Source organism: Bolinopsis microptera, chromosome 2 (assembly GCF_026151205.1).
Source record: "Bolinopsis microptera isolate Bmic1 chromosome 2, MBARI_Bmic_1.0, whole genome shotgun sequence".
In the NCBI taxonomy this organism is placed as follows: domain Eukaryota; kingdom Metazoa; phylum Ctenophora; class Tentaculata; order Lobata; family Bolinopsidae; genus Bolinopsis; species Bolinopsis microptera.
The window spans coordinates 20,710,918-20,725,203 of record NC_087073.1 but is presented as its reverse complement, the minus strand read 5'-3'; the positions used below and the strand labels follow the sequence as shown (position 1 = coordinate 20,725,203).

General features: G+C 36.0%; 2 protein-coding genes across 4 annotated transcripts in view; one reads left to right on the top strand and one right to left on the bottom strand.

The window, feature by feature from the left end:
* Positions 1 to 14,286, bottom strand: part of LOC134811736 (DNA polymerase eta-like) — a 56,891-nt gene that overhangs the window by 33,798 nt on the left and 8,807 nt on the right. The gene's annotated exons all lie outside the window — the stretch shown is intronic.
* LOC134811735 (uncharacterized) overlaps positions 3,649 to 14,286 on the top strand; it is a 32,387-nt gene continuing 21,749 nt past the window's right edge. Inside the window, exons 1-12 of the mRNA XM_063818767.1 lie at positions 3,649 to 3,870; positions 4,014 to 4,123; positions 6,265 to 6,385; positions 6,531 to 6,760; positions 7,218 to 7,276; positions 8,364 to 8,479; positions 8,610 to 8,720; positions 9,265 to 9,434; positions 10,020 to 10,212; positions 10,452 to 10,560; positions 10,803 to 10,965; positions 11,898 to 12,073. Coding sequence (XP_063674837.1) covers positions 3,676 to 3,870; positions 4,014 to 4,123; positions 6,265 to 6,385; positions 6,531 to 6,760; positions 7,218 to 7,276; positions 8,364 to 8,479; positions 8,610 to 8,720; positions 9,265 to 9,434; positions 10,020 to 10,212; positions 10,452 to 10,560; positions 10,803 to 10,965; positions 11,898 to 12,073 — 1,753 coding nt within the window. The 5' untranslated portion in view covers positions 3,649 to 3,675. The remainder of the gene's footprint in view (positions 3,871 to 4,013; positions 4,124 to 6,264; positions 6,386 to 6,530; positions 6,761 to 7,217; positions 7,277 to 8,363; positions 8,480 to 8,609; positions 8,721 to 9,264; positions 9,435 to 10,019; positions 10,213 to 10,451; positions 10,561 to 10,802; positions 10,966 to 11,897; positions 12,074 to 14,286) is intronic.

The following is a 14,286-nucleotide window of genomic DNA, read 5'->3' as shown; positions in this document are numbered from 1 at the left end:
ATCTGTTAGCCATATCGAATCACACTTAAAAGACAGGAAACACGTTCTTGGCATTTTCATTGATTTAAGTAAGGCTTTCGACACGATATCTCACGAGAAGCTTTTATTCAAATTAAATAATTACGGAATTAGGGGCAACGCACTGAATTTGATAAAAAGTTACCTGTCAAACCGGAGCCAATATGTTCACGTCTTAAATGAAAACTCCGATAAACTTCCTGTTGAGTGGGGAGTTCCCCAAGGCTCTGTTCTTGGTCCCTTACTATTCCTCCTGTATATAAATGACCTATGCAACGTATCTAATAAAGGCAAGTTTATCTTATTTGCTGACGACACTAACCTATTCGTTTCTGCAGACTCGAAAAAAGACGTTTATAATGTAGCTAACGATATTCTTTCGTCTATTTCTAGATACATGAAATGTAATCTACTACATATTAACGCTAAGAAGAGCTGTTATATGTATTTCTCCCCAAACAAACGTGTAAATGAATCGTCTACATGCAGTACACCCGATGATTTAAATCTCTCCATAGACGGCTCCATAATAATACGTGTTAAAACAACTAAGTTTCTAGGTGTGCTGATTGATGATAAACTGAACTGGAAACCTCACATCAAATCACTAAATAAGAAACTAAGAAGTGCTTGTGGACGTATTTACCGCATAAAAAACTGTCTACCTATAAAACTGCACAAGCAGATATACCACACACTATTTGAATCACACCTTACGTTCGCCATCTCAGTATGGGGTGGTGTCTCTAACCAAGTTATCAACCCTGTATTCTTAACACAGAAGAGATGTATTAGAATAATTTTTGGAGATGCAAACTCATACCAAAACAAATTCAAAACATGTGCTCGTTCTAGACCTATTCAATGTAAAATACTGGGTAAATATGAGTCTAATGTTAATAACTCTGTTAATCCACGTATTAAACCATGTGCAAAGTGTGTCCGCTCTAAATCGGTAGTTCATAATAAACTTGTTAGACCCTTATGTTGTCAAAAACTAGGAGCTGAATTCTATTCCAAGGAATCAACCAAACCATTATTTAACAGTCATAAACTCCTTACTGTTCATAATCTTTACAAACTTCGTACTATAACTGAACTTTTTAAAATAGTGAAATATAGGGTACCCATATCTCTCTACTCTTTACTTAACATGTCTGAACTGAGGGATGACCGTCTAATACCACCAAAGCCAAGCCATAACTTTATTTATAAATCTTCTTGGCTTTGGAATCAATTCAAGGACTCCAATCCACAGAATAAACCTGACTTTGTGAACACATCCTGTAACTCAATCAAATCAAGGCTAAACCGATCTCTTCTAGATGCCCAAAGCAGGTTCGATAATGAGTGGCATAATGACAACTTTAACAGTTTTGGACCATGCTAGATTATTGATAAAAACGTGGAATTTATGTAAACAAATACTTAATTACTTATATATTGCCGTTTCCGTACGGCGCTATACGTAATATATGTTAAAAGCGCGCCGCAGCTACTCCCTACCTCAACATTTGCGCGGGTTTCTTAAGCGCGCACGTACGTTTATTCTTGGCCGTTAATCAGACCCATGACATAACGCTATAGGTGGCAGTGACTGTAATTTTCTTCAACAATTACTGAATTATCCATCCATAAAGTGATTTACAAAATGACACCTAAACCTCGTGTTTCGGTGTTCACTTAAACGGTACTTGGCGGCTGAACTGTGGTGTCTGACGTTTGCAGCTAGATCGGACTCTGCATGATATTGTATTAGCAAATTTGTATAGTGTATAATTGTTTAGTGTTTATAATACTCTGCAACCTGGTAGCACGGCTGACACAAAAACAAAATGTTGGCCTGGCTTGTGCATAACCAAGTAAATAACACGCACTCCGATAAAAGCCGTCTGGAGAAACTCCGCAAAATGTTCATTGTAGTCAACGGGCACAAAGAAGCACTACTAGCAATTGTGTCCTTTACCCTCCTACATAATTTGAACATTTTTGTGGCTAACTCATTGAACAACATCTGAATTAAAATGTGTCTAGTATTAAAAGATTCAGTAAGTAATTTTTTCATGTACGCTGTACACTGTAGTTAGTAAATCAAATCAAACTTTTTTGATCAGCCGCGCGCTGAACCAGTGTTGCACTAGGTAAAAATTGTGTATATTTTGTTCATTTTTGAGTGTAAATTAATTTATTAATTCATCACAAATTATTTTATTATAATATAACCACTTATGTGAAATGGTTATTTTGACTTTAAATATTTGAACTAAATATGAATTGATTGTGGGTATAAAATAAAATTTGTTTTACTAAAAAAAAAAAATTTGTTTTACTAAATCTAAGGCTCTAATTGCTACTCTCACACATGCGAGAAGTTGATGACAGACGCTTCTCAAGCCATCACCGGTTGCATGGAACTCTTTTCCACTGATGTTGGCACTGGTATAATTGTAATATCCTACGAAGTCAGCATGCTATATTATTTTGCAAAACTCGTTTAATATCTTGACAATATTTAAAGTTTATGGTTTTAGGTTTAGGCGCGGCGCACCGCTTATCTGTTATAGCTCCTTCAGCTTCTGTTTTCAGCGATGTGTTGCTACACACTGTATAGCATGTGGGTCAAGCGCGGTGCCGCGCCTAAGCAGCAAAAGAGTTATTTATTTTAAAATTTATTTTTGTATCTCAAAAATGATGTAAAGTTTTTAATATGACGTAGAATTAAAGCTATTTCCGTACAGCCTAAGTGCTAAGTATGCTCGTTAGAAAAACTATGAACAATGAACATAACATGCTAGCTTTCTTTATTTTTGTAAGTCGCGTCGGCAGACATCTTGGTTTGTACTGGATGTAACAAGTTTATTATCGGATGTCTACTTATATTTATTATGATATCATTATTCATTGTAATGGCAATAAAATTTAAATTTTGTTTTACTTAAAATTTTGTTTTACTTGAGATGTATTACTGATACCAACTGTTTCAAGCGAATGTTAAAGAACCATTTACATAAAATCAGTTTTGATGTTTTTTCCAGAGGCGGCTAAAATTATTTTCTGGCGGCTGGTGCTTGAAAATAGAAATAGTGATTAGTAATATTAGTATTCGGAAATATCTAACCGCAATATATTCTTTATTCATTTGAACTATTGACTAAACCCTATTGAATAAACCCTACCATTAAGGGAAAGGATAATAGTACTTTAAATCGGAGTATAATTTACAGCAAATTGGGGTTCTGATGTATGAAAAGTACTGTAAATCAAGCTACCCTCAAGAATTTGGTACTAACATCTGAGTAGAAAATTATACATAAAACAAGTCATTTGTGATGACTGATGAGCACACATCCGTGCAACAGTTTTCATTCCAATTTTATTCCTCTTACTGACAATGAAAATTCGATCTTATAATGGTGGTACAGTTTGACTATTGACTAATGATGATATATGAACAGTTAAATTCTAACGCTTATTACACAATACACCCTTTGGCATTAAATTAGTCATCATACAATCGGAAACTTCGTCTTTGTATATCTCTTAGATTGATGTTGATTTCATGTTTACTAGTGATTTTGGAATATTTACGGTGCCTATTATATATTATAGTACACATCTTTATTGAATAATAGTCTAGCTCAGAAATGGCAATGTAAGATGATTTTGGAGCTGCTTTGCTTACTTGTGATTGGCTGTGGTGAGACCAGAAGACTCGCTGTTCACCCAAGAGACAATAATACCAAGAAACCACTAGAGATACAACTAAATCGTACAGCATCACATGGGAGGCAAAAAAGGTCTATGAACCCTGATCATGGATATGATTGGGGGAATAAGATTAACATTACACAGGTGAGACATTATATCTCGTTTGATTTTGTATTAAAACCTTTGCTTATAGTTAACTACTAAATATTTGTCTCGAATAATGTTGATGTCTTTGATATGAATTACTTGCTATTTTAGATCCAATCAGTAACATAATTTTATTGCAGTCTATCCTTGATGGCGATATGCATGGGACCGCCTATGTTGAATGGGGTGGAACAAATAAGAATAGTGATGTGATAATAATCCTTACAAAAGATACATCGCTAGTACCCAGGTGAGTTAAAGGACCAGTTAACTGAAAAAAAAGTTATCCTCATATTTTGACAGATTGTGACAAATAGCAAACTAAGCAACGAGTCGAAATTCCTAAATCTCTAACTGCTCTCTAACGCGTGTAATTAGCGTTTGTATTATTTTGGCGATGACGTCATAAACTCCCTTGCGCGCACAGATGAGCTCGTGAGACTGTATTTTACAGGTAGAAAATGGACATAATACAATGTTTCTCCCCCAAATAACTCGAAAGGTAAGTATTTTAGGGTACATGTTGCTTCATAAGTTGTATATAAACATGGCCATTCTGCACGATTTGCACTCATTCAAAAATCTGTAGGGCCTTCATAGCCCAAGTAACGAGCTACCCATATTTTTGCATGATTTCTGGAACCGGAAATCAGTTTTTCGCCAATAACTGAAAAAGTATGCACTTCAAGGCATATGTTTGTTCGTAAGTCATATATTAATATGCTAATTGCGGTTCTTTTGCACCCTGTCTAAAGACTCTATCACGATCCTATCGAAAATGGGCTCAGCACCACGCCCAAAATGGTTTTTGGCAAAGTTCTCGGAAAGTAAGGATTTTAGGCCATGTGTTGCTCAGTAACTCCTATATAAACATGCATATGCCGCTTCGTTTAAGCCTATTTTAAAGTCTCTATGACCTTCAGAAGCAAGGGGTCGGTTACGTTATTGGGTCAATATGGGCGTGGCCCTCCTGGGTTTTCTCCACGGTCAAAAAATGTCTCCAAACGAAAATCGTTTATTCATACCTTCAGGAAGGTCTGTGCAAAGTTTCGTGAGTATTTGAACATTTGCAGGTTCATTTCCATAAATGTCCATAAATGACTGGACTACACAACTTTAGAGTTAACTTTAGAGAAACTCATAAGTCATTTATCTCAAATTAAGCTGTTAGTGTCCATAATCAACCTGTGGCGACAATGTTTTACGTGAAATGTAAAAATCAGTAGTAATATAAAAAGTGTATTTTTAGATTAAAGTGCTAGCTCATAGTTTTAGAATTGTATAGATTAACGTTGGTCGTTTAGCCATCTAACAGTCGATCGTGCCGTAATATATGGCCAGAGAATAATAGGGTCTTGGAAATTCTATAGTTTTTCAGTGGGTCGATTGACTGAACACGTTTGCACTTGGTATTTAAACTTGCCAGTAGTTTATTTATGTTATGTACCGATGATAATGCAATTAGGATAACAACTAGGTAAGCCGTAAGTCTAATTCAAAACACACCGCACACCGTACACTCCGATCAGTATTACTATTTGGTAGACCGGGTATTTTGGCGGGAATTCTGTTCCCACGGCAGTGTTATGATAGAAGCTACTTCTACTAATGGTCCCAGAGGAACGGCCGTAAAGTAGCCAGACTTCTTGTCTCCTGTACTGGCTGACACATACGGATTAAAGTTAGAAATTTCGCTATGATATAAATATAATTGCTCTCGGGATTTAACAAACTCCTACTTATCTAGATCCTTTCTAAATTCATTAGAGTTTCATGGACTGGGGAAAAATAATCGGTACAGTCTCCCTGCTTGTGTAATTAAGCAATGAAAACAATCCAAAATTATCACATATGACATAAGTTGTAATAGCAGAAACTTTCTAACCGTACATTCACCCGCCACTGTTCAAGAACCTATACCACTGTTTAAAATCATGACGTTAGCACTGTACGTCCAATCAGCTATTCATTTAGTTAGGATGATAGCCAAAACTATAAGGATTTTGGAGAACTAGGGTAATAGTCATAATTCTAAAATTTGAGTGAGTTACACGTGTTTTATTGACGATGATAAACATTTGCAATGTATTACGCTATGCAAGCGCGCACTGAGGGACTTTATGACGTCACGAGGCCACAGCTTATTATTGCAATAACACGCGTTACACGTACGCTAGAGAATTGGTTCTTTCGGCGATACGATTCTTTACCAGTTTGTCACAGCTGATTTAAATCTTAGCCAAATTGGAGACTATTTGGTCCTTTAAATCATCTTACTCGACAACGTTAATTGTACTGAAAATTGTCAAATCTTTCCAATCGACTGATTGTAATATAATGCAATGTGAAGTTTTAGTTAGTTGTATCGATTAACTTTGACATGTGTTTCAGCGACAGTACACTTTACATCAGCACAGACTATGGTAAAACGTTCAATACTAAAGTGATCACGATTGGTGGAAAAGCAGCCATCTTGAATTACATCTATCAAAGCCCTACAAATCATCAGCAGGTACAAAGTTCACGCAATCTTTAATTCTCTTTGCCCTAGTTGATCTACCATACCTCTTGATATGATATATAATATGATATACTAATATATAGATTATAGGTATTCACAGTGCCCCGAAAATGTACCCTAAATTGCTAAATTTCAGTTTATGTTGAATGACCTGACGAACAAAGCAGTGATAGTGTCAAAGGATGAGGGTGTTACCTGGCAAGTGTCCACGGTAGACTTTACCCCCTCTATCATCGACCATCATCCTAGCATTGAAAACCTGCTCCTTGCTCACGATACTTCTCAGCAAAAGTTGTACCTTTCTCAAGACTTTGGTCAAACCTTCACACCGCTTCTCACTGATTTGAATATCGTGGACTTCTACTGGTGAGATCATAGACCGTTATCTAGAATTTGGGTACTTCGAAAATAATGTATTTATTTCTGTATTTAAATTCATTACCCACAAAATGCTGTGTAATAACCGTTGTGATGTCATAACGTTAATTCATTCATACCAGAACGTAACTTAGCTCAAATTACATGCGGGTAATAGCTGCTAAATTAATGAATGACCAACAGTGTTAGTGTATCCAATAGTTTTATGGCGACATAGTTCTGCTCTAAAAGTTTGTAAGGAGCTGACTTTGTAGGTGAAACTCGCTTGATGTTCTGCTCACGACGAGCTTAGAAATTATCGATCTCACACCTAATAGATGTACATTATTGTGTAATAGTCCAAAGATTATATTTCACAATAATTCATCAAATTATGATACATAACTCGCTGCATTATGATATTCACTTTGTACAATGTTATTATACCGTATTATTATCATCTCAGGGGCACAAGTCCAGATTATGACGGGGAACACACGATGTTTGCAGTTGCTCAGAACGAAGGTAATTTTTTAATATGCTAATTTAACTCTAATTGAGCTGTTCTGGTGCAGCAGATCTCTCGACATAAATTGCTCGCCCAGCTTGCACATATATTATATATATTGTGTCAGTTTGGGATAAAACAATTGTCATGATATGTGATCTAATAAGTATCCAAGCATAAGATTAGTAACTCAGTAGTGCGATTAATAATTCGGTAGTGTGATTAGTAACTCAATAGTGTGATTAGTAACTCAGTAGTGTGATTAGTAACTCAGTAGTGTGATTAGTAACTCAGTAGTGTGATTAGTAACTCAATAGTGTGATTAGTAACTCAGTAGTGCGATTAATAATTCGGTAGTGTGATTAGTAACTCAATAGTGTGATTAGTAACTCAGTAGTGTGATTAGTAACTCAGTAGTGTGATTAGTAACTCAGTAGTGTGATTAGTAACTCAATAGTGTGATTAGTAACTCAGTAGTGCGATTAATAATTCGGTAGTGATTAGTAACTCAATAGTGTGATTAGTAACTCAGTAGTGTGATTAGTAACTCAGTAGTGTGATTAGTAACTCAGTAGTGTGATTAGTAACTCAATAGTGTGATTAGTAACTCAGTAGTGTGATTAGTAACTCAATTGTGTGATTAGTAACTCAATAGTGTGATTAGTAACTCAGTAGTGCGATTAATAATTCGGTAGTGTGATTAGTAACTCAATAGTGTGATTAGTAACTCAGTAGTGTGATTAGTAACTCAGTAGTGTGATTAGTAACTCAGTAGTGTGATTAGTAACTCAATAGTGTGATTAGTAACTCAGTAGTGTGATTAGTAACTCAATAGTGTGATTAGTAACTCAATAGTGTGATTAGTAACTCAGTAGTGTGATTAGTAACTCAATAGTGTGATTAGTAACTCAGTAGTGTGATTAGTAATCCATTGCAACAGTGTGATTAGCAAAAATAACGGAAATGCTACAATCAATATAATTGAATAACACAATAAATCCAACCATCAGTTTTTGTAATATAAGTAATATATGATCTCCAAAATCTGCTTATATGTTCAAATGATTTAAGTCATCAAATATTTAATATAATGATCATTTTCAGATCGAACACAAGCAATATACACAAGTGAAGATTTCTTCAAAAGCCCTAAAACCATAATCGATGTTGCAGCTAACCAGTTTGCTGTTGTCGATGAATTTTACTTCTACGTCAAAAAGGTACATTGTTGCTACAATATGACCTCATGGTCTCATTTATTAAAATAAACTCAATGCAGTTGAAGAATTAAGAAGTTGTCACTCCCACTTTTCAATTTTCTGACTGATAACGTTGCTCTTCCTCCTTCAGTCTACCCACTTGAACCACGGGGACAATGACATGGATTTGTTCATTTCCTTCGACCGAGGTCAACCTGTCAAAGCGAAGTTTCCAGAATTTGTGGCTGAAAACCCAACCACCGTTAGTTATTACTTACACAGTTGTTATTTAATTATTAAATATATTGTTAGTTAATTATTGGGAACACAACTTCAACCTTGAAATTTCTCATGTAACTTTTGTTGAACAATGTATTGAACAATGTATTATTGTAAGTTGATATTGTTTTTATAACAATACGTATATCAACAAACAATCTAACACACCAAACCAGAAGCAGATACCCTAAATACCACATAATATCTAAAATATAATAAATCAATAGTGTATAAAATATATTATATAAATAGACAGTAGGCACTCTATAATTAACAAGTCATACATTATTACAACGTATCGTTATGTTCACAGGAGCAGATATTATCATCATCATATCTGTACCAGACAACATAGTTTATTATCTAGACTGTAACATCATACTAGTGATACTATAAGTAACAACTATCTATAGATACTAATTACTTATAAATAATACTTATAAATAAATAAATAATAACTAACTAATATAATATAACTTATATAACTAACTAATATAATATAACTTACACCGCTACTGCCTTGACAGGAGTTCTACATAGCAGACGCAGGAGAGGGACAAGCGTTTGTAGCGGTGTCACACCGTGACAACATGACCAACCTCTACGTGTCGGAACACAAGGCTGGTAACATGGTGTTGTCACTGGAGAGGATACTATTCACCAACAAGGCTAGCTACGATACCATAAGCTGGATGGAGTTAGTCTTTCTTTTCTTACACATTTTTTAGATGTTTTTGTTTTTGTTCTTTGTTGATGAACACCGTTATAGTCTCCCATTTACTTCTTAGCTCTTTCACTTTACTTTGTCACTTTTACTTTAATTTGTCACTTCACTTTGTCACATTTAAAGTCGCATCCACAGTTATTTTAACTGTATCCAGCAGTCATAAACATTGAGCCTCAAACTCAATGTTCTACTGTACTGGAGTGCCACCACTATTATCATGACAAACCAATAATAATCCTGGCGCCCCAAAAGGTATAATTAATATATAATTACAGACTCCTTTGTAACGTTGATTCTGTAAATTAATATTATTATTACATATTTGTACATGTTGTTAACATCACTGAAGTTTACTCTTCAGAGAAAAACAATTGTAATGAGTTCAAAAAGAAACAGATGTAACAATACAAAAGAAACAAGCAATCACATTCCTTGCTTACACTTGGCACTCCGTGAACAATGAACATACCATTCACATTCCACCAGAAGTTAGAATCCAGTGGTCCCCTGAAACCTCATAAAATCAACTGTCTTTAAATAATTGTGTATTTTCAGTGGAATTGAGCCGTTTGCTGATTTCCAAGCAGTAGAAGGGCTACCAGGAGTATTCTTAGCCTCGCAGCTGGATATTGGCACTGTGGGCCACAGGCGGATACACACAGTAATGACGTATAATAAGGGTGGCACCTGGCAGTATGTTCAACCCCCTAAATATGATCAGAATGGCTATCCTACTGAGTGTTTCTTGGTTAGTGCCCCCTGCTTTTAGCGACATTACACTGGGACTGCTCCTCCCCCCCCCCCTGCTTTTAGCGACATTACACTGGGACTGCTTTTAACATAAATATACCGCTTTTGCATTCGATTTCAGCAGTTTTATCCCTCACTGTGAGATGTGATTAACAGTGAGAAATCATGACATGACCTTGAACATTATATCTAGATCTGATCAGGTGTAAACTAACCCACGTATTATCCCCCTCACAGCCTGACTGTGCTCTACATATCTCCCTGATGTTTGGTGTGAACTATCCCAACGCTAAGCACACTCCTCTCATGTCCCGAGCTAATGCTCCGGGTATCATCATAGCTTCAGGTCTGTTACTATTCAGCAACTATTCAGTAACCATTCTCAACCAGTAACCACTCAGTTACTATTCAGTAACTATCTAGTAACCATTCAGAAGATCTTATCTGTGTGACACATATTTTAGACCTATTGAATGTGTAATATTGTGTGATAGAGAATTTAACTTATCCCAGCTATAACTCAACTTCCTTCTAAACTGTAGTCATGTTAGCAGATGATTACCATCACATGACCCCGATAATATCCAGGTAATTTGGGATCGTCTCACTCTACCTATAACGATGTGTTCATGTCAAATGATGGTGGAGTTGAGTGGGACCAGGTACTGGACGGACAGTACCACTTCCAGATCCTCGACCACGGTGGAGTGATAGTGGCAGCTAGGAAGGGGGAACCCACCATGTCGCTCACGTGAGTACTGAGTCAGCAAGTGGGATTATACATGAGTACAATGTACATGTACATATACAATTGTACATGAGTACAATGTACTATACATGAGTACAATGTACATGTGTACATTGTACATGAGTGTAGAATTTTAGTTGGTTATTTTATGTGTGTACATTTTACCGAGAAAGTTGAAAGTTGTAGTTTAGTAGTTACTTTTGTGTATTATAAATTATCATCCGCCGTATACAGTTACAAGAATGTAAAATGTATCATCCAACATCTTACAAATTGGTATTCCAAAGTTTCAGTATAATGTCCCTAATGTAATAACTATAATGCAATTTAATGTAATTTAACTCAATATTTGACTGTTATATTTGCGATTATCGACATCGTTTTATCGCTTGATAATCGGTAACACAACAACAAACGTTTATCAATTTATCGTCGATTATAATTTTATGCACGAATAGAATCTAAAAATTTTCCACCGTGCGTGGTAACTCAATAAAAACTAATTCATCGATCATGAAATAGGTTTACTGCTGGAATCTCGTTACATCTATACAGTAAACACCTTGTTGGCCGTTGGGCCTGATTCAATAAGATATCCTATCGACTTCTTAGTGAAAGTATAATCGAATTGATCTCCATGGCCCTCTCAATATAATGTTAGATTACGTTGTTCCCCCGATACTACCCTGCTTCTTGTGACTACCATGCTTACACGTCAACTCAGTGTAAAATCAAATCATATAATTACATTTCAAGATATAATATTAGGTTATATATTACTACATTTTGAATATGTTAACTAAAACACTACAGCTTACTTGCACTAACCCTTATATAATAAGTGTCACTAATTACTAATCATGTGTCACTAATCACGTGTCACTAATCACGTGTCACTAATCACGTGTCACTAATTATCACGCCTTCCCCTCCAGGTACTCTCACAACGAAGGAGTCACGTGGTCCAACAAGACCATCTCCCAACAACTTGTTACCATATATGGCCTGATCACGGAACCAGGGGAGATCACCTCGGTGATCAACATTTACGCTATAGGGCCTGGGGGAATGGAATGGATCATATTCACTATAGACTTTAAGGATTTCCTAGGTAAGTGAAGTTCTTGAGAATTACGTGCTATTTTTCTGCGAAATATTAGATTTTCTTGGTAATTAATTTTACAACTAGGATAATGAATGCTGCCAGTAGTAGTACAAGAAAATCAATTGTGCAATGTTAGAACTTTAGAAATACTTAGAAAGCTAAGTATTGAACATCTCCCTGAATATTCACTGGTAACTGGTTGTTATATGCTGAGTCAAGTTTTCTGTTTCAAAAGCTCAATATGGTTTAATGATACGTAGCTGCAGTATTATATAACTACAATGGCATTGTGTACATTGCGACTACACTGTACAATATGATGATAGTGCTAGCTTTGAGTAATGTATACAGTGGTGAGCCTTATTGGTGGAATAGTTTAGTGTACTGCACACGTATACAGTGTAGTGCACGTGTAGTGCACGTGTAGTGCAAGTCTAGTGCAAGTGTAGTGCAAGTGTAGTGCAAGTGTAGTGCAAGTGTAGTGCAAGTGTAGTGCAAGTGTAGTGCAAGTGTAGTGTAGGTGTAGTGCACGTGTAGTGCAAGTGTAGTGCAAGTGTTGTGCAAGTGTAGTGCAAGTGTAGTGCAAGTGTAGTGCAAGTGTAGTGCACGTGTAGTGCACGTGTAGTGCAAGTGTAGTGCAAGTGTAGTGCAAGTGTAGTGCAAGTGTAGTGCAAGTGTAGTGCAAGTGTAACTTTAGTTATTATCAGTCCATATTAATCATTTGCAGTCTGTAGTACATATACCATAATACTGTTACTAATATGTATGTACAATACATATGTATCCATGTTCCAGGTGCAGTAGTTTACTTTTAATTTAAGGATGATCTCATACTCATACTCAATTATACTCATACACCCGTGTTATAGACCCGTGCTAAGATTCTTAACTTCCATATATCCGGTATTCTCGCTAAGTCCGGCAATGTAACAGTCCCAAATGATGAAATGTGTAATAATAACTTCGTTTGTCGATATAATTAATAATATTTTATAATTAATAATAGTACTGTGGTAGTAAGGCTTTAGCCTGATTCAGCTCGGCACCGCACACGGCACCCACCCTCATATCTAGATTACATATAACATTAATATAGATCTAGTCTATTTAATATCAACATTTGTCAACAATACCAATTATAATTTATATGGAAGTTGGAACCGAGTCAAACTGATTTCCTTGTTATCAGCGTAATGCACATTGCACGTGTATAATACATAATGTTACACTCATGTTACATAAAACGATGAATGATGCCATTGATCAGCAACACACATGATGACACACGCATCTCATGTTCCTACACAGATCACATCTGTAGTACGGCAGCTCAACCCAAACGTTGTGTCATTATCCACTTAACATCCCATTATCTTATACATACTTTAGCACATTAGAGCTTTATATACGGATTACAGAGAGGCTAGACGGAGCAGCATGTCCTGTAATGGAGTTATTATAGACGGATAGAGTATTACGTGTTGCAATGACTTGGCGCTCTGCCAGACGTTTAAATAACCTCAACAATAGAGCATAGTTATCTAGCAATGTTTGGTGAATGAATTAATGACGCTCTACAGATGGTTATCAGTAACTTATTAAAGGAGGGGGGGCGTATTAAAAGAGAGGTGGTCACGTCCAGCTGTCATATTATAATATTAATAACTCGTAACAGGGGCCCAGGCAGATTGTACCTCCCAAGGGAATCAAACACAAATTACATTACAGCTTCTACCTTTCTTGTACAAGTTTCCACTTTTGAGGGACCGTTTATATCTGAATTAGACTTATTTGGGTTGTAACTTGTAATGGAAATTGGATTCTGTTTTTTTCGTTCTAAGTGGTAAATGGTTGATCAAATGACCGGCCCTTATCTTCTAAACAGTTGTTTAAAACAACACCTGGTACAGTGTTCCGCGCTTTCCATTAATACTGCTATCTGTAATAATGGTTATGAGCGTATATTATATCATGTGCAGTGTGTATCTTATAAATATTTAGTAGATTCAAAACTCAAAATTGTATGTACAATAGACATAACACGCGCCCTTTATATGTATATTCTCTATAACAAGGAGCTGATCTTGATGTCGTAATGTGCTTCTCAACGGTTGAGTACCACTTTATAATACTCAATAAATAGCACATTTGACTAATTGGCTGCATGCCAAAGTGGATTGTCTCAGTTATGTAGAGAGATGTAGTGTTCCGCTTTATAT